At 42.4% G+C, this 21,039-nt stretch overlaps 1 protein-coding gene across 1 annotated transcript in view; it reads left to right on the forward strand.

Annotated features, from left to right (window-relative positions):
* SNTB1 (syntrophin, beta 1 (dystrophin-associated protein A1, 59kDa, basic component 1)) overlaps positions 1 to 21,039 on the forward strand; it is a 116,230-nt gene that overhangs the window by 87,138 nt on the left and 8,053 nt on the right. The window contains exon 4 of the mRNA XM_010576962.1: positions 16,667 to 16,806. Within this exon, the coding sequence (XP_010575264.1) occupies positions 16,667 to 16,806 (140 nt within the window). The remainder of the gene's footprint in view (positions 1 to 16,666; positions 16,807 to 21,039) is intronic.

Raw genomic sequence — 21,039 nt, forward strand, 5'->3', positions numbered from 1 at the left:
AGACATACCCTAGGGGCAGAGAAATTAGGTACTGTTGTATTCCACCTGACCTCATGGCAGAACCTGTTGGAATGACATTGGATTTTTTCCAGCACTAGCACAGCACACAGAAATAATGCAATTTCAACATAGATGTGGTACACCATCCTTAGTAATAACCACACAACAGGATCCGTGGAAAGCTCTGTAGTCCATTTTAGAGCTGCTCTTGCTGAAATGTCTCATGGAGTCACATTTTTTTCTGTTCTAATAGTGACGTTAAGTGTTTTCCTCTTCTAACAGCTTAGGTTTTTTCAGAAAAGTCAGACAGCAGCAGTAGAGTCACAGGTATAACAAGCAATAGAAGTTAAACTTACTGGACATAGGGATCAGAAGAGTCAGAAGAAGATGCTAAAAAATGGTAGCACTTAGATGTCATGCTGTTAAGAAGAGTGAGCCATCTTGTCAGCAACTCCAGCAACTTCAGCAAAAGCACACCCATTCTTACCAGCTCCAACTGCAAGACTGTTGAGGATATAGATGGATAACCTGGAACATTTTTTTTAAGTACTGGGATTTCCACCCCCTCCTTTGGAAGGGCGTATCGGCTTGTACAGTGCGCCTGTTCAATAGTCAGGGTACAACAAGGGGCTCTGGAGCCAAAGGGGCTGTTTCTTTGGGTGTACATCAGAAGGAGACTCGGTGTGGGGGTTTGGACCTGCTGCTCCCAACATAGTGCTGTTGCTGTTGAAGACAAATGGACTTACCAAAGGTTTTCTCAGATGTTATTTGGATTCCCGGAGTTTCAGGTGCTCGTACTGTAACAGTAGCCCTGCTGGAAGGAAGCACCTGGGTTTTAATCGCTAGATACTAACGACTGTTAGCCACAGTGAAGATTCCTGAAACTGTGTGAACATATTGTGTTATTGTTGGGGCTTTTTTTATTTATACATTTCTGCTGAGCAGATGCTGCTGTGCAAACATTAATTTGTTGATCTTGTGCTGAAAATAGTTGCAGACATCGGCCAGAGTAGGCTGCCGATGCGTAGTACGGGTATAGCTGCTTTTGTGTGCTTCATACTGGAAATGTCAGTGACGTTTATGGAAATGGCTCTAAAAAGTTCACGTTGAGGAGAAGCCTGCTATGGAAATAGAAGATTACCTATTTGCTTATGGAATTAATTTCTTGTACATCATTATGAAAACAAGACTTTTATGGTGTTGTCTCTGGCCTCATCTCATCCTGTGAGGCTTTCTGCAGGGCCCTTCAAGGAGGGAATACATTAAAACTTTAGGCTTAAACACACCCATGTGTTCATTCCACTTAGAAAACACTTGTTCTTGCTATGTTCTTTGGATCACTGAATCATAGTGTTAAAGAATACATTAACATTCTCCCACCTAAAATTTCAGAACGGAGGTTTAAATCTGCATGCCCAAAACTGCAGGAAGATGTTAACAAGGCAAAGGGAACTGGTAGAGATGGAAGAAGCTGGAGGTATTGCAAAGAGGAGCAGTGTGGAGAGGGATTGCACAGTTGCACAAGGTAGTGTGAGAACCTTTTATGTGATGTTTTTGTCTTGAGGTCCCCTGCTTTTGTGGTTTTTAGGAAAGCTGGTTATTGAGGACAAGCTGACTTACTGTGGGGTTCTTGCTTTGTTGTTGCAAGAGTTTGAAATGAGCAAGAGAGAAACACTGATTCTGGTGGTGATTGTTGTGGTTAATAATATAGTATTAATAATTATGTTAGCATGAGAGGGCCTTGGGACTAGCTAAACCTGGAGTGCCATGGTGCGAGACTGCAGCATAAACAGTACCAGTAGGAGCAGACCCTGCTCCAAACTCTGACCATCTGAGTAGGCAAGGTAGGGGAAGGAGGAAACATGGAACCACACATCAGACGTTGTGTCTCTGCTGTGATTTTTGTTCCTGTGGGACATAATCCAAATGGATGAGTGCAGAAAGACGAAAGAGGTCTGGAGAAGGGAAGAGTGGGACAGCACTGGAAGAGATTGGGAGATGAAGCGGAGCCACAGGAGCCTGTGGGAAGGTGACAGTGGAAGGAGCAGCCCACTGATGAGCTGCAGAGATCATTGGGTGCAGACAGGTGTACAAATTGTTGAGTGGGCTGGAAGGTGTTGAAATATCCCCTATTGGCAAGAATAAGACCAGCCTTCTCTGAACCTTTCATAACCCTGTGAGATTAAGTCTTCACAGCTGCAGGGAGACCTCAAAGAGAGGAATTTTAGCTTCTCTGTCTTCTTTCACTTCAGGTTGGACAGAGGGGCTGTTTCCACTCATCGAAGGTCATGTACCTCATCAGTTTCCATTAGCCTGGACAACATCAAGTAAAGCCTCAGTCTCTAGCCCCTTCAAATAACTTAGAGCAGCTGCTTGGATATTTGCAAGCACAAGCAGAAGGAATGGGTTGTGGTTATAGGATCGCATCCAGGAGAGTGAACAATTTTTAAAACCGTTACGAGGAGCCAACAACTAACTGATAACGGTCATGCACCTGTAGCCCTGCATGGAGCTGCAAAGGGGTTCAAAGTTTTGGAAGCATTGCAGGCTGCTATACTAAAAAAAGAAATATTAGAATACCAGTCTCAGAGGTAACACAGATTACAGACTGCTTTTCTAGTAGGGAAGCAAATAGCCATCATGTTGTCCTGTGTCAGCCCCAGAGGTTATTGGTTTAGTGCCCAGGATTCAGCAGCAGTGAAGGTTATGTGCCTCTGCAGATAACAGCAAAGCAAGTTTGGTCCAGATCTCCTCGTTCCCTTCCTCTTCTATCACTCTGCAGTTCTCCCCTGGCATTCCTCATCACTGATTGCCCCTTCTTCTGATTTTGTCTGGGTTATCTGAGGATCCATGTTTTCTGAGGACATGCTTTTGAATAAACGGTACTTTTAAAGGGGTGCTGGTTATATGCATGAAAATGTGGTAATAGCTAGCCTGATTTCCATCTGGCATAATTTAGGAGTAAATCCATTGACGTCAGTAGAATTGAATGGATATAAATATAATTGAAGTCAGGTCCTGTATTTTTAAAGTTAAGCCTAGAAAACACTGTAACTAACTCTCCCTGCTCACTTTCTTTTCTCTTTCAAGCCCTGCCACAAATATGAATGTCTTAATTGGGATTTAATCTATTTCTGCCTAGTTTAATCAAAGATCTGTCAGTAAAGAATTTTATGAGATGCAGAGGTGAAGTCCTGCTGACCCCCCCTCCCTATCTTTAGAAAAATCTCGCTGGCTGCTGGTTCTGAAAAACCTCAGCAGCAGTTGTTCTTTTTTCCCTTGGTCAGTTATGTCAAGCAGCGTATCTGTAGCTATGTTTAGTTCTAAGCACAAACATGAAGCAGAAATGGAAGCTTTTTGGCAAGCAAAGAACATGATTTTCAGCTCGTTCACACAGAATGGTGTTAATTAATAGATTGTTTTCTGACAAATAGTTAATTGTGCCTGACTGTTTTCCATATGGCTAAGGAAATAAAAAAGCCAATGAGGACATGGTATTTAAAAATCCAGAAATTTTGGTATGCAACCACTGGTATGATATCTAATCCTATTTGCTATACTTCTAAAATGGGTTATATGAATAATTGCATATGACAATGTTACTGAAGTACATGGTTTCCAATTTTCTTTTTGCAGTTTTGTACTGGTGTTACCCAACTGAGTTAAAATTTTTTATATCAGTATATGTATGTAAGATGTTTAGGCCAGTACAAACTACAAAAGAGATCTCAATGAAAAGACAAATATTTATCTTCATAGCAGGAATAAAACTGGAAGAAATAATTTGTAAAATTTCCCTGTGACTTCAGTGAAAATACGTATCTAATACCAAGAGTAGAATTAGGTGTAGTCACTTTGATAATATTCATACGTGTTTGTCCTCTTGGGGTTTTCACTTTCTTGTAGCTGCAGAAGTAATAGCAGCTCTATGATGTTCATGTTACCCTCAGCCATTTCTTGACTGTAAATGGCTGGCACTTGCTGGCCAGGGTGATTTATTAGCCCAGCAGGAAAGAGTCTTCCATTGATGAAATGAGCTGGTTCATGAGATCTTGTATCTCACGTGCCAAAAGTCATTTATCTGCAGATATGTGATGTGTTTGTTAAGAGATGTAAAAGTCTAATGCTGTTGCCAGGAAGTCCTTTGTTTTATTAAATTATGTATTTCACGGATAATTCTTAAATCTGAAACCTTAGTTTCCCATCCTGGCCCCAGGGAGATAACCTGTAGCGTGCAATCTGTTTATACTAGCTTTGGAAATTGACTTTATTCCTCCCAAGTTTTTCTTCTAGAGGAATGTTCGGTTCTCAGTAGAATTGTCCTATGAGTAGTTAAATGCTGTGATTATTGCAAAAATATGAAACACTGAGAATTAGAACCAGATAAAGAGCATTAGCTTTCAAAATTGCATAGCTTATAGCATGTAATTTGCTGATATTTGTAGGATTTGGGTCTGTAGATTGATGGCCCTAATTGTGTATCTTTTAGTAATCCAGATGAAATAACATGGCACAGCACTAAATCCATTTGTCCTGTGTGGCTAATTTAAAACTCAGCATAGATAACTGCCAAGTAGAAGGTTCTTTATGTTTGTCTTCCTCATATGGCTTTATTGAATATTCATAGTTTCTACTAACACATGCCCTTCAATATTTGCTACATTTTTGTTGTAGATAGTAGATTAATTAAGAGTTGTTGCCATAAACCCCTGGGTTGTGATCTCGTCAGATCTTGTAATATAAGCAGTATCGGGTCTGGGAAAGTGATGCCTCTTGAGAAGTGGCAGGTCACATCCTGACCATAGGTCCAGACCTCATAGCTTGAATACTTTTACTTTAGGGATATTTCTTCTTCTACCATCTTCTGAAATAAAGAAGTTTTATGAAAGCTGAGCTCTCATTTTTATTGTAGATTCCTAGCCACAGAGAAAAGCTTGAAACTATGGAATGTCAGCAAAGCAAAAAGTCTTGGTGGATCAGCAAGAATTAAAAATGTATTTTAAATACCAAGCAAACCTCAGACTGATTTTCAAGCCCCACTTGACATCCCCAAGGGGCCTTTGGCTGGCTGGAGTTGGTAATACTGGTTTCCTATTAAAGCTGCCTTGTCAGTTATTTTTGCAATGTTAGGGATGTGTGTGCATTTCTTCATGTACCAGACAGGTAGTGGCGACAGCTGTCCAGCAAATCACAGGACCAGTGACGAACTGCAGTTATCCTCTAGCTCTGAACTTTCTCTCCTGCTTTCTTCCCACTTATCCCTTTCCTCTCTGACCATCACTCTCCTGCAATTTCTTTGGCAGGGTTAGAGTAATGACGATCTTAGACATTTAGCTAAAACCCCAAATTTGAGTTTCCTATTAGTCTCCCAAGCACGTAATGGTACCTGACCTCACAGTATCCCCAGGACCACAGTGGCACGTGCTCCAGCATGGGCAACAATGTCCTAATGGTGAAGCTGATTAAGGACTATAATAGAATAGCTGGGGATTTCTGTCAGGGAAGGTTTTACAGAACAGGCTAGACAAATTTTGGGAGCAAAGTCTGTCCTTTCCTGAGCAGAGGCTGAATGAGTTGATCGTTCAAGTCATCTTTCAGCCCTCTTTCTGTGAATCTAAGCATTCACATTTCTGAACAGTGACTGTCTTAAGCCTTCTTTGAAGGCAGAAAAAGGATATTCTCAGCTTTTCAGTGGGGCAGGTGGCACTTTTTTGATTAGATCCTAGTTGTCTTCTTTACCTGTTCCTTAGAAAACTAACAAATCCAACGTCAAACAGAGCTCTCTGAAAGGGCAAAGATGTTAAAATTCAACTTTGTCCTGGTTAAGGAGTGAAAGAAAGCAAATTGGATATTAAATGGAATAACCATTCATTTCCTACTTTCACTGGCACCCTGGGATCCACCAATACTGAGATCCACCATGAAAACCTACTGGATGGTCTTCTAGCTCTCCATACTGGTTGCCGAGGTGTAGCAAACTGGAAACCTGTTTGGCAGGCAGAGGTCTCTTGGAGCTCAGCTGGGTTTCTGGGGGAAAAAAAAAATCTTCCTGCCCATCAGAAAAACTTGAATTTGATAAACAAATTCTAATGAAAATTACATATTTAAGTTCCTTTTTTTCCCCAGCAAGAAAGGAGGTATATTCCTTGAGTATCTTAGATAGCTTGTGGAGGTCTGTCACTGTGCTGGCAGAGATACAGACTTTCTGTTTCTATCCATTTAAAAAAAGATATGGTCTCAAATAATTGAATGGCTTTGAAAATGACAACCAGGTAAATAAATAAATCATAAAAAAGACAAATATAGGACCTTTTTGTGATAGGTCTTTACTTAGGCATGTAAATAAGTACGTTTGGATTCCAGATTGTGACTAATTTTCAACAAACTTTTCAGAAACCTGTGGCTGCTCCACATTTTTTCAAAATTAAGCCAAATTATTAAGGATTCTACTCGAATCCTTGCTTTTTCAATAAAGCTTCCAAATATTTCTCAGCATGTTCAAAATTCCAGTTGATGAAGCATAACATATAGATTTTATCAGTGTTTTTTGAAGAGAATACATTTTTGTGCCAGGCGTGTAGTGAATTCACTCATTTGCTTGAGGTCATTAGTTGCATTGCAGTCCATCAGTATTACTGAATATTGATCAATGACACAATAGACTGAAATGAAACAGTATTCTGGACTGTCCTTGAGACAACATAATAACAATGACAAAGAAACATCTTGTTCTCTCTGTATTGCTCCCTACTATTTTTTCTTCCAGCACTTCTGATTTATAACAACCCTTGGGTAAGGCAGTCAAATCTGTCAGTCTTGAAAAGGTACCCATCATGATGGACCATTATTTCTGAGACTGAATATTAGGAAAGACAACATGATAGAGAAGGCACAGAACATCTTCTGGGACAGATTTCAGTCACTCTAGTTTTAATGCAGACATTGATGATTACCTGTCCTTCACCAAACAGACACTGTAATAATTTCAGATGGCATTTTACATGTTTGAGCCATCATTAAAAACTGCAAGCTGCTTTCAGATCAGAAGTCCACCTCCAGCATTCGCATTTGATTGGGTGCTGTGGACAAGTGTTCTTGAGTCGATGATTAGAAATCCATGCACTTTTACTGAATTGAAAGATGAGATGTGTATATCTTTTGAGGTAATGGTATTATTTATCCTAATCTGGTACCTACTTGATCAGCTGAGGTCAGATTCAATTGTAAATTGTAGGCTCTTTAAAGACAGTGAGTTGAAACTATGGTGTGTTTACATTGATCCTACTCCTGTACAATTACCATTATACTCCACTGATGATGATGAACTCTCTCATAAAATGCTTCACCTTGGCTTGGACAGAAAACTCTGGCATATAGCAACCTGCAGGGTATAGCAGAGAACAGTGGTTGCTCTTGGTATCCTGGAGCATACCCGGGGGAAATGAGTTTTCATGCTTTAACCCCAGCTGGTAACTAAGCACCACACAGCTGCTTACTCACCCCCCCCCTGCACCCAATGGGATGGGGGAGAGAATCGGGGAAAAAAGTAAAACTCATGGGTTGAGATAAGAACAGTTTAATAGAACAGAAAGGAAGAAACTAACAATGATAATAATAATAATAATAATAAAATGACAATAATAGTAATGGAATTGGAATATACAAACCAAGTGATGCACAATGCAATTGCTCACCTCCTGCAGACTGACTCCCAGTTAGTTCCTGAGCGGCGATCTGTCCCAGCCCCACACCCCACCCACTTTATATACTGGGCATGACGTCACATGATATGGAATACCCCTTTGGCCAGTTTGGGTCAGCTGTCCTGGCTGTGTCCCCTCCCGACTTCTTGTGCCCCTCCAGCTTTCTCGCTGGCTGGGCATGAGAAGCTGAAAAATCCTTGACTTAGTCTAAATGCTACTTAGCAACAACTGAAACCATCAGTGTGTTATCAACATTCTTCTCATACTGAACCCAAAACATAACACTATACCGGCTACTAGAAAGAAAATTAACTCTATCATCCCAGGCGAAACCAGGACACCACACCACTGAGTAACAGTATCCGTTCTTGAGCAGTTGCACAGGAGATGTGGTAGAGCTTCCAAAGCTTCCCTTCTCTTTTCTTGCCTCTAACTCAAAGTCATTAACAGGTATGATCTCTTCTTCTGGGGCTGACCCTGATGTGCAAAATGGCTCCATGAACTGAAGATGCAAGACCATGCCATGGTCCTTCTTAGTGTTTCCTAGGGCAAGCTTGGCTTACTGGAGGAAGGGGACTGCTCCATTTTAAAAGGGAAGTTCAGTGTTTTTCCCTTAGTAATAGGATTATTGTGCTTTGAGGTCCAGTGTTTATTTTGGAGACAGCACAGCTGCTCATCTCTCACAGAACTGAGCTATGTCTTGGAAGTACAGTTCATCCCGCATTTTAATTCTGTGATTTTTATTTAAATATTTAATAAGCTTCAGGCAGTTTCTATCACCAGCCTTTCTGTGATATGTTCCTGAGACACGTTTCTGAAAGCAAGTTTACAGCCACCTTCACTTGCAGTCTGAAGAGCCCAGACATCCCATAGATAAGCCATGCATACTCAGAATGCGTGAACACACAAGAGATGCAAAGGTGTCTGCTAATAGCATCTTCACTTTTATCCTGAATGTGTGGAGTGGGTGTGCTGGAAAAGAGATATTGCTGTGATTGCCTCCACTTTTGCAAGCTTTTTACTTTTATATGGTGGCTTTGTGCTCATCTCCACTCTTCAGGCTTTCTGTTCATTTGTTCAATCTGTATAACTGGTTAGAAAAGCCTGAGGTTAATGGTCTTTCCTTCCTTTTTTTTTCCTCCTTCCCCTGTGCCTCTTTTATAAGCAATACTTAAGATATGACCTCTTCCAGCACAGGTTTGTTCCCACTCAAACTGGCTTTGAAGGTCAGTTGAACTGTAGCTGGCCTGTCCACTATCTCTTGATCAGCCTCGGTTGCCAGTGCCAGCTGGGCTGTTCTGACCTTCCCATGTGTCTGACTTGCCTTCTGTCTCTGTCCTTGTGACTTACAGGTTAGGCAGGTCTTCCTTGTCACAGCCCATGAGTGATGAAATGTCCTCTTCCCTTCCCTGCTCTCCCTTGGCAATTTCTGAGAAGCAATAAAAAGGGGGAAAAAAAGAAAAAAGAAAAAGATAGCAAAGTGCGGTTTTTCTACAGAAATCATTTAGCTCAACACTATATCTTCCCAGGAGTGGACCTTTGCTGTTTGCAAAGCCTTGCTATCATAAATTACCACTACTTAATTTCAGACAGTGCTCTCCTCTCATGGTCTGAAGAAATTGCTATAGAAGAAAATGTGTTTTACTCAGAAAGCATCAGAATACTTCTTAAAACACAGTAGAGTTTCTTTCACCTTCTCTAAGATGAAAAGCAGCCGGTGGCTTTAACAAATAGTGTGGGGCACTTACCATCTCCTGTGCTTTCTGCCTGTTTACTCTTCCCTGGAAAGATTCCTGACATTATCAGAAAGCTACTCTCCTGTCTCACCGCAAAAGAGCTCTTACTTGCGGATCTTCAAATCTCAACTTCATGCATAGCAAAATGATCCTGGGTCATGGTAGAGGTTTCTAAAATAGATGAACTACCATTTTTTTCCTTTTTGAGTCCCCTGGAGTTGAATTTCTGTGTATTTAGGTAACCAGTTTCTGTGGACCCATGGATCAGGAGAAGAAAGAGAACACATCAGGTTTTTCAACTTTTTTCATGTAGTTGTGAAATGTATTTTTACTTAAGGTAAGTGGTACAGTGAATAAAGTTTATGTGATGCTGGGTTTTCCACTCCCTTCCATTCCTTATCTTTTGCAAGAAATCTGCTGCAAAGGAAATCCAGAGTGTTGAACTCTGCCAAGTCAGAAGGATCAAGGATACACATTTTATACAGCTCTAAATGATTTAAGGTACAAGGTAACTACACATCATCTTGCAAAACCTTAAGCTGCGATAACCATTTTGTGTGACTACTGCATTCATACTGATGCAACATTCAGGCGGCACATGTGCATGAAAAACTGCGTATGTACAGACCAACTTTAACTCAGGGGCAACCTAAATGATGGCTTTCTGATCCAGATCTGGACTTCTTTCATTTTTTTCCAGTGTTTCATAGACTTACAGAATAATACAGGTTGGAAGGGAGTTCTTGTGGCTCTAAGCAGAGCCAACTAGACCAGCTTGCTTAGGGCCTTGCCCAGTCATGTTGTGAGCATCTTGATGGGTGGACATTTCACAGTCTGTTCCAGTGTTTGACCACCCTGACATACTGAAAAAGTTTCTCTGAGTACCCAGTCAGAATTTCCCGTGTTTCAACTTGTGGGTGTTGAATCCCATCCTCTCACTGTGCACCTCCGAGAAGAATTTGGGTCCATCCTCTCTGCAGCATGGGAGACATGCAGCCCTCCAGGCTTGTTTCCCAAGGTCCTAGTCCAAAACCTAGAGTCATTAGAAAAAACTCCGGTTGACTTCACCGAGCTCTGGACCAAACCTCCACTACAAAACTGGGATTGGACATTCTTGTTTGGCTGTAGGGAAGGTCTCAGATCACCTGCCATTCTTGCGTGGGTGAGTACAGAGGGCCGAGTGCTTCTGTTGACATTTAGAGGTATTTGGATCTGAGCCAGAGCTGGTTGAAAATCCTATTAGTCCAGAGAGTCAGGACATTGGCTTGAACATATTGCCGTGCTGGCGTGGTTGACTGTGTTACTTTTGACAGAAGTTGGCTTGTATCTTGTCATTTTAAAGGATATTTAGAAGGAGTTCAGACTTGAACAGACCTGTCTTGAGAATGGGTGTCCTGTGCGTACGCAGCAGTGCCTGTAACTATAGCTGTCAGCGTACCCCTGAGCTCCGCTCAGGATGGCAGGAGAGGTGGATCATCGCGGTCCCTGCTGTGGTTCCCCCCGACCTGCGTGGCTCTGGCTGCTCACACAGCACTGGCACCACGGCCAAGCACGTGCATCACTCGCTCGCTGCTCACAGGAGGCAATATTGTGCCCTTTGGGGGACTTTGTGCAGGCACTGACTGTAATCCAGATCTGATAATGGCACAAGCCACCTTTGAGCCATCATGGAGGTCAAAGAGAGAAGAACAAAACCAGACACATTTTCATTAGCTTTTTTTTTTTTTTCCCTAAACAATGTGCACATTATTTCCTGTTTAAAACTACAAAGTTTAGCAGCAAAACACATCTCATCTGCATGTGGCGTGGGAGGTGTTGATATCCCCTGCCTACGGCTGTCACTTACACCCACTCCTGCACTGCAAATTGCCTCCTGTCAAATGAGCTCACAGAATTACCAGCGTTGTTGCATATGCTGGGGTTTGCATGATGTATTTCTGCATCACTGCTGTTTGTCTTGAAAAAATCCTTTTCAGTCCCAGCTGTTATTTTCAGGAACTGACAAGTAGGTTTCGGTAAATGAATCAAATTTATTCTGAACATGGACATAGCCCTTCATAAAAAGACTATGAAAAGGCAAGAAATATGTAGCAGAACATATCCCAGCCTGTGTGGAAGCTGGTTCTTGTCAGTGAGGGAGGAGGGAAAATAGCAAGAAAAAAGTTTCAAAAAATTATTTCTTGGTTGCTTCTCCTGTGCTCTGTGCGAGGGGATAGTGTAGCGCTGGGATTTGGGAGGGGGTGATGGAAAAGGGGGTTAAACCACTTACTGTAAGCGTAAACTTGCTACCTTCACAGCAGTTTTCTGAAAGGCTGTATATTGGATACTTGCTGCAGTGGAGTCTGCTGGCAATATATAATTTGTTTACTAAAAAGGGAATGTAATTGAAATGTCCCTTTTGAGTTAATGAAAATATAAAACAGCTTTCCAGAGTAGACTGAGGCCTCTAATTTAATTATCTGTGAGCCTCACAGATTAAAAGTATTCTTTCATCCGTTCCTGGCAGCCTGAAATAGATGAATAACTGAAATTCAAAGAAAAACCTTAAGAAAAGGAGACCTGGCAGATGAAAGAGCAAAGGGCCAAACCGTTTGTAAAAGGGTTTATCTCTACAGAGATGCCCATTGTCTTTACGGCAACTAATTGTATGTGAAAACTATTAAAGATTTGGAAGCTGTGATACCCATTAAAGGGGTCAGGGAGTCCCCATCACCTGCAGGAAAAACAAGCTCGGTCCTCTTTGAAATATTGTTTGCTATGTATCAGAGGAGTTAGTTACCCTTCAAGGGTACATTGCAAGCAGTGGTCTTAAGCACATGAGCAGTTGCCAGAAAGCCAGCAGGAGCAGTCGTACAGGTAGCGTTGAGCTTGCTACGTCATTATTTGCAGAGTCAGTCCTTCAGACTGCAGGTCTGGCCCTAAAGCAGAGCCTGGAGCGATGCTGCCCCACCGCTGCAAAAGCATCCAGAAGCAGCCAGAGCTCAGGCGCATCCTTGGTGCGGTGTCCTAACGCTTCCTAACCCTGCGTAAGCCATCTGCTTTCTGCATCAAAGCACTTTGGCTCTTGTAGCCAAAGGTTGATGGACAAGTCTCCATGTAGCTGCTGAAATACAGCAGCCATTCTTGCACAGTTTTGTCCACCTTCACACTTACGTCTGTTCCTGCTGTGTGTGTGTTGCAGCACCACTTGCAACCCCAGCAGAGGCCATGGTGTCCATATGGAAATGCAGAGCATTTAGACTGACTTTGCAGAGGAAGCCTATGGCCGAGCAAGATTTGAATGCAGGTCTCCTCTGGTGTCATCCCAGGCCCAGCCATCACGGTGTTACACGCAAAAAAAATCAGGTTTCATCCCTGCCATACATGAAATATTTTCTGAATTTGGAAAGGTAAACCAGAGAGGTGCATACAGAAAAAAGTGGGGTTTGCACTTCATGGGGTGAGTATGTGAGGAGCAAAGAGGTTTGCATGTAGCAAAAAGGATGCTTCACCGCACTTGGGTTTTTTTGTTAGAATATGTTCTCCCTTTTCAGCTTTGTACTTGAAGACTTTGATCTAGAGGCACAGTGTGTCTAGGGAAGAAAAAAACCAAGTTTGCTGCTGGTATAAACATTTACAGCTTCATTGACTTGAAGTGGAATTTCACCTGGGAGTATAAGCAGTGACCTCAGCTGAGATGAGCAGAGCATGGAGAGAGGGCACTGGTACTTGTTGCTTAGAGTTACCTGAACAGTGCCCAGAAGACCAGCAAAAAATTTGCTGATTTGTTTTATTGTGGTGGGAGGTTCGAGGAGTACTGATTTTTCTTTTCTCTAGTTCATCTAGATTTGATCTAACATTTTTGACTTTGAAAAAGAGTTGAGTTTGAAAAGTTTTTTAGAGTGGATGGTGATTTTATTTGTCTGCAACACAGATCAATGCACTTTGAATTGTACGTGCAAGTGGGAACTGGAGCGAAGAAACTGTAGCACAAGTGCCAGAATTCTGCAAAATTCTGGCTAAGAAGCTGGCCCTAACCATCGTCTACAATGGTGCCTCTAAAATCTATCTCAAATGATACTTAAATTTACTCTTAGAGAAGTATTTCATGTTATCTTTATGATATGTCAGATTTTAAAACGTTTAAAACTTGAAAAAATCCTTCACTTAGCTGCCTGTAAGCAGCATGGGTTTTGCTTCTGTTTTGTTATTTGCTATTATATTCATGCTTGGTACGACACTTGCTTGATCTGGATTAATTTCCCATGATGATTTGTTCTTAATGTGCCCTGTAGGCTAATGGTATATTTGCAGCCTCTCTTCTTCCTTTGTAAAATTTGCTATTATCATTTACGGGACAGTGTGTTCTCTTTGACACCCTCCAGAAATGCCAACTGCCTGTTGAACAGCACGGCATCAGCCGTTAAAGCCTGATCCAAACCCCAACAAAATCAGGGAACAGTAACGCAATTCAATGTTTTTAAGGCAAGGCAGTATCTTTTATTAGATCAGCTGTTACAGTTGGAAAAAAACAGACAAGCTTTCAGGCACACAAATCCTTCTTCAGGTCTGAAATAGCAGCAGTATTGCTTACACCAGCATTCCTTAGCAGTGAGACAGCTATGGTCCCAGCAAGGTTTAAAAAAATGTGTTTAAAAATGTGTGTATTGCATGGCCCTTCTTATTGGGGAGGGCTTTCTAGCAGGACGCAACCAAATATTGTTCTCCTCTCTCCCCTTCCCAGTATACACCGTACAAACAGGGGATACATCCTACAAGGAGGGGTAGCATAAGGTCACTTATACTTGAGAAAAAATCTTCAATACCTTATGACCAAGACACATCTTCTCCGTAGTCACCCTGCTATTGGGAAGGACTGGGGCAAAGCTGTGGGCTTTGCTGTACGGGTGGTGACAGCAGGATCCGTGCTGGAAATTCTGGCTCCTGATGCTTAGGGCTGTCCAGCAAATAGCTGTGGGACCAGCTAGCAAAATGAGGTTTATTCCCTTTCTTGTGGTTGCTTTACAGGGAAAAGTGTTTCCCAAATTTTCTGGAGTCACAGTTGACTGACCACCCACCTAATAACAAAGCTTGTGATTGAAAATGCTATACAAGCAGAAAAGCTGTGAGCAGTTTCCTGTAGTCTTTGGGTTGCTTGTGGTCACAGAATAGAAAAAAAAAAGAAGTAACAGCCTGGTATGCTGCCTGCTTACTCCTCCAGAGTATGGATCTGAACATCCTGCTTTTACATCCTATGATAGCCTTCATATTTATCTTCCTTTTTCTTTTCTGGAAATCTTCAGAAGTGTGTACTAAAATCTTTCGAATTAAAGAACACAGGCAGGTGCTCAAAAATTAAATGTTAACATTAACCGTAACATTTATTAAATGTTAACATTAACTGTAACATTTACTTCTATATTCCCATGCTAGGAACTGGGGTGTTAGCTGTAGTTAATAACTGAGGTATTAAGAAGCTGAGGATGCTTTTTGCTCGTATGAATATTCCTGTGGTACACGGGCTGCGAGAACTCTGGATTTTGCATTCTTTCTGAAGTGTATTAATAGGTGTGTTAATTATGCGGCTTCCCTATTCAGCCCTATTTGAAAGTGAAAGGTTGCATTTCAAGAAACTGTCACCACAAGAAAATTGTAAATAAGTATTGACGCTTCTGAAGAAATTAAAAGGATGAACCATTCATGACTTTTAAGTTGATTAACACACAGACATGAACAACCAATGAGCAAGTAATGTTGTAAACAGGAATATGATTACTGGAAAAGCTTAATTCAGAAGGAAAAATAACTCTTAAAAATTATGCAAGCCAAAAATCTTAGTTTAAGATCTGCTTTGGGCATTGGTGTTCCAGTGCAAAGCTATCTTACAGCTGTCTTTAAAGTCCTTAAAAGTTTAGAAATTTGTGGGATCCTGTCTTCATATAAGATACAAGCATTTCAAGTGTGGTTCTCAATCTGAATCCATCACTGAAGACACATCGTACTTAAGGATCTGAATCACCATTTCTGGCTGTGCCACTCCCAGCCTGGCCAACCTTTGATTGATCCCTTTTATATGTTTCTCCGCTCAGTGATGTGCCCAGTGACACATGCCCATGGCAGGTAGGCTGGCATCACCCATAAAACAGCCCAGACAACTGCTTCTCTTTTCCAGAGAAGGTTTTAATGGAGGAGTCATGTAGACAATCAGATTCTCTGGTGAATCTCAGAATTTGTTACATTCCCTTTAGTACCCAGATGAGGTGTTTGGGTTTGAAAGCATGTCTGTGAGTGTTACTGCCTAATGGGGTGTCTTTTTCTTTATGCGCACCAAAAGGAAAATGATGAATTTGTGAAAGAGAAGAGCTTCCTTCTTACTTGAAACTAAGACCTTTTCATATTCCCATCTATTTGAAGACACTTCTATGCTGCCAGAGTAGAATAGATAAAAAACAGGATACGTACTTGGTCCCCATAACAGTAATTGTGTAGCCATGTGGACTACCACATGGCTAACCTACAAAATACAATTCCACGCCTGGATTCTGCAGCCAGTAAAGGGCTCTGATGCCCCAGTCTTTAGATGTCTTTAACAGATGGGTTTGAAATGTGGATGCAGATCTATCACTCAGTCAATGCTTCAGATCAACCCCATGTTTAGGTTGGATCTCTTTATAAATTGGCACTTGTAAAACTGGAAGAATGGTATGAAGGAAGGAGAAGCAATGAAAACATGAACTGCTGAGGAAAAAAGCATCTGCTCCCAAACCACTATTTTTTACTACCTGACACACTTCTTTATTAGTGATGATGTTGCAGCTTTTTTTGACTCCTGGAAATAGAAAGAGCAGCAGCAGTGTCCAGCACTCAGGTTAATGTGCCAGCTATGCCTGAATGGTGCACGTTATAAGTACGCATTTAAGGTCCTTTTCTGCATACCACAGCTAAATAACAGCCAGCTCTGTCTCAGTGTTCTTCCACTACTGCATTTATGGAGTAGCCTGTAGTAGGGGAAGGCTGCAAGGAGGGCTAGAAACTGCACTGCTGATGAGAGCAGCAGATGTCATTGCACTTTACTCCATTTCTGCTGCAGCTGGTTATAAATTCAGGTGGGAGATACCAAAAAGCCAAAGAAGTAAAACTCTCTTTTGTTCATTGTCTTGTCCAGGACTTGACAAGTTCATATCATCGGGCTTTGCATGATGGTAGCTTTGTCACTTGTTGTTTCACTGAAACTTTGCTCTCTTTCAGGTGCCAGGAGACAATGAGAAGCACTGGAAGCCAGTGTTAGTGGTCTTGACAGAGAAAGACCTCTTAATATATGAGAGCATGCCACGGATGAAAGAAGCTTGGTTCAGCCCTCTGCATACCTACCCCCTGCTAGCCACCAGGTACCTGTGCTTTTTTATTATGGCCCCTTCAAGAGTGGTGGGAACAGCTGAGTCAGCCGGGAACAGGTATAGCTGGTGCATAGCTATATATCACACTAGAAATGTCATGGTTTGAGAAGCAGATTCTTCTTCAGTAGGCTGATGTGCTCACCTGAACTCCTCTCTTCTCCTCCGTTTCAAGTTCTGGCCAAGGCTAATGGCCAGAAGCATACCAGATGGATTATGGACGCAGCCATTTGGCCTGGATCCAGAGGCAGGAGCACTGAAAAAGCCAAAAGCTCGATCTCCTGAGATTTCTATCTCAGTGTGCAGACCTGAGGGCTTGGCAGAGGCCCTCAGATTTTCAGCTGCTCCTCCAGGCTGAAAAAAGTGAAATTGTTGCCCTGAGTTGGATGTGCTGGTGTGGCAGTTCTGCACCACTGGTTTGGGGCTTTCGGAGGATTGCACATGTGATGGACACACTTAATTTCACCATGGCTTCTGTTCCTGCTCTAGCAAATGAATTCCTGGCTTTTTTAGCTGAAAATGGTGAGCTTAGAAGACACATTCTTGAATCTAGGTTGGAAATAACCATCTGCATTATTTTGAATGTATCCATCAACACTAATTCAGAGAGAGCTTTCCTGTGGTTGTCTTTGTGCAGTGGAAACTGTCTGTGCTTCTTGATGTGAATCTTAATCACGTTTCTCTGCCAGTATGGTCAAAGGGCTTGAGAAAGAGCTGCTGTTCCATTGTTTTGGCCTTGCTACAGGCCTCTATTATACCGTTTTCAATGAGTTCTCATTCAGAAGGGCTGGTTGCACATGGGCAAAAGCAGTGGGGCTCTTACTGCACTCTCATTAGTTAATTTTTGTTCTCAGTGTTTTAGTTCTCTCCCCAAATGAACTGAGGCTTTGCTGCTAAATCAGTATATTAAAAAAAAAAAGTCAGTGAATTACACTGATGTTTGTTTTGTGCCAGTCTACCTACCCATGATGGAGTTTTCAGACTTTCTGGGAAGCCAGCTTCTGACTCATTCTTTGTTACCATAACATGAGGCGAGAGCCCCAAGCTTTGTAGCTTGCAGCCTGCCGTGCAGTGTGGTGGTGAAGGTTGACAATTCCAGGTGACAATTCCCAGTGAAAACTGGGTAAGGTGTTGGAGCCAGAGGCTGCATCCAGGTGTGTCACTAAGCCTTAAGAGTTTGTGAAGCAAGAGCACCCCAGCAGAAGGTGATGCGTCTCCTCCCCCCTGCTTCGGGGTGTCGTTTGTACATGGACCTGAGTCCTTGTCCTTAAAGTGACTGGAGATCCTGCAGCACACCCTTCTCCTTCCTGTCCACACGTCGTCACGTGTAAAGACAGCACTTTGGTGGGCATCGCCAGCCCCCATCATCAGTGACCACCAATTTACTGCATCAAACAGTCTTAAGTCCTTGTCTTGGAGGGCCTGTTACTTAATTACTTTTTCTCAGGAGTTCAGATCTGATAGCAGACCAGTTTGCCTTGGGTGGGGATAGTCATCTCCCTGTCTGATGGGATTCTCGTATGAGTGGAGGAGCATCAGCCTTCAGGCTGGAGGGGAATGAGAAGTTGCTCAGCACAGGTGTCAGGCTGCTGAAGGGTCTTTACAGACTGGGAAAGTGGTCTGTAAGAAAGGCAGGATGTGGTTCAGAAAGGACAAGTGCAAAGTTCAGTGCTGGGGAATAATCAGCTGCGCTGGTTTGGGGTGGAGAATGAGTGACAAGGTAGTTGTTCTGCCAGGAAGCACCTGGAAAATACAGAAAATCATCTTGGGTTATAGCAGAAGTGTTGTGTGTTAGGCAGGTGTAGTAATCCTACCTAACTACAGAGCATGAGTAAAGCCTCAGGTGATACACCACCTTCATGTGAGGCATTGCACTTCCAAAAAGATGCCATTTAACTGTGGAAGGTCTAGAAGAAAGCAATGCAAATGTAAGACCTAGAAAGCACTGTCAGTAGGGTAATACTTAAGAAACCTTAGTTATTTAATCTAGAGAAGTCCATGGAAAACACATCAGTAGTTTTCAAGTATGAAGATGAGACACGAGGAGGACAAGGGAGCATGTTCTCCAGGTCCCTGCTGGATAGGGGAGATTTGGGGTAGGTCCTGGGAAAAACTTGGTGTGTGGGTGAGGTACTGGATTAGATTCTCTAGGAAAGGTGTGCGATCCTTATCACTGGGGACTTTGAAGGACAGGTGACACTGTAACCTTCAGGAGTGTGTCGGCACAGTTAGCCCTGCGCTGGGAAGCGGGATGCGCCGGGTGACCTCCTGAGAACCATTCCAGCCCCATCTCTGTGATTTCTTACTAATATAGCTGTGAATTTAACACTCAGGTAAAAAGACAGCAGATATAGAGAATGTGACATTCAGAATGGAGTCGCAATCTGATAAATACATATAAATACATGAATCCCCAAGGTGAGCAGATTACATAAACTGACAGATTCCCTAAATCATTACACCTACTGTTTTGGGTGATTTTGATTAAAACCCTGCAGGATCCTGGTTTTATGACCTGTCACACTGAGTACAGTTATAACAAAAAAATACACAGGCTTTGCTGTTGGTATTGACTGCTGTGTTCATTCTCAGTCAGTGATTACCTTCCTCGTGACGGGTTTTTTAATCCCCTCTGTGCATTGATCAGTGCAATTTAGAACTTTTCACCTGGAAAGTTTGCAGACCACATGTTGTAATCTTGGCTGCTCCCATCTTTCAGATTTTTATGAGTCCTTGGGAAAACATTTTTGCTTAGCTAATGCATATTTGAAAAGCTGCTGAAACTGGAAAACTTCAGTGCCAGATACTGTATGGAGTCATGCTTAATCTACCCAAGACATAATGAGCAGAGAAAATTGGAAAGTGGTAGAAGGATTGCAATCTTCTTACAGTATTTTAACAGCAGAATTTCAACATGCCCTTTTTGTTTGTTGATAAGTTTGCCTTCAACCTAGGGGTGCTATTAAGACCTAAAAATACTTTCCAGTCAGTCTTTCCCAGCTTTGTGTGGAATATAAGTAATAGCTCAAATAAAACTGAGATCAGGAGATTTAAGTTGTTCCTTTAAATCTCTGCACCAGGAGGCACAGCAGCTGGCTCATAGCCCTGACTCCAAGGACCTTTTTGTCATAATCTCTCTTTCAGTGTTTCCTTATACCTGAATAACAGTGCCTCCCTCCAGTATGGGAATGGGGCTTAAGTAATTACATCTTAAATGTTTGCAATCAAATTCCGTTATCTATCATAGCCAGATATGAAATGAAAGGAAAAAAAAAAAAGCAGCCCATGTTGGACTCTGATTAAAGATCAGGAAAGTAGCTTTTGTGTAAACCTGAGGTCTGTAACCACAAAGTATTAAAGCAGTTTGATAGTTAATGCCATGGAAATTTGGGGAAGGAGTTTGGGCACCGATTAGCCATCTGTGCAAGTGGGCAGAGGGGCAGGTGGAGAGCACTGGAGTCCCCAAGCACCCGAGGGAATGTGCATGAGGTGCCGTGCAAGCTGTGCAAGTTCTCTGCTCATCTTCCCGGGGCAGTGAGAGTGGTTGTGGCTCCCTCCATGCAGAACTCGGATGAACTGAGAGCATGTGCATAGGTTTCCAAAGAGTACAGCCATTCCAGAGCAGATTTCAAATGCTAAGTCAGGGTAAGGAGTGGTTTCCAAGGTAAGAGAGGTCAGATGATAGTGGCTTTCTACTAGGTAGAGCTGCATGACTGTTGATGCACTTGTATCATGGTCTCTTCTGAGATAAATCTCAAATGAGCAGCTGAATGCTTGCTTTGAATGTCAGTGCTGTTTTCACTGTCCTTTTTGAAGAGGCCATTAGATTTTGCTGTTGCGGTAAATGGTTGAAACTCTTTTCATAGCATTAGGATGAGAAGCAGGTCCCAGTGCATCTCAGCCAGCACCAGCACTTCAGGTTGGACTGCACCCATCTTACTATCACACCTTTGCAAAGACTAATGCTAAAACAGTCCCCAAAACATAGAGAGACAAGGGAGAAATTCGAGAAGATTAGAAGTGCCTCCCTGGCTCTCTGGAGCATCCCAAGAGTTGCATTTTACAGCCACTGCCTGTTACGTACGCGCTGTGCAAACAGGCTCGATGGTGACCAACCTTCTCCTGCCCTCTCGCGGCTCTGGCTGCTCCAGGGAAGCATGCTCAGGCTCCAGCGTGCTCACAGGCATCTCTGAAACCTCCACGGAGCCCAGTAACCTTCAGGGGTTG

The sequence above is a fragment of the Haliaeetus leucocephalus genome, unplaced genomic scaffold (genome assembly GCF_000737465.1).
Source record: "Haliaeetus leucocephalus isolate CR32 unplaced genomic scaffold, Haliaeetus_leucocephalus-4.0 Scaffold555, whole genome shotgun sequence".
Taxonomy (NCBI): Eukaryota; Metazoa; Chordata; class Aves; order Accipitriformes; family Accipitridae; genus Haliaeetus; species Haliaeetus leucocephalus.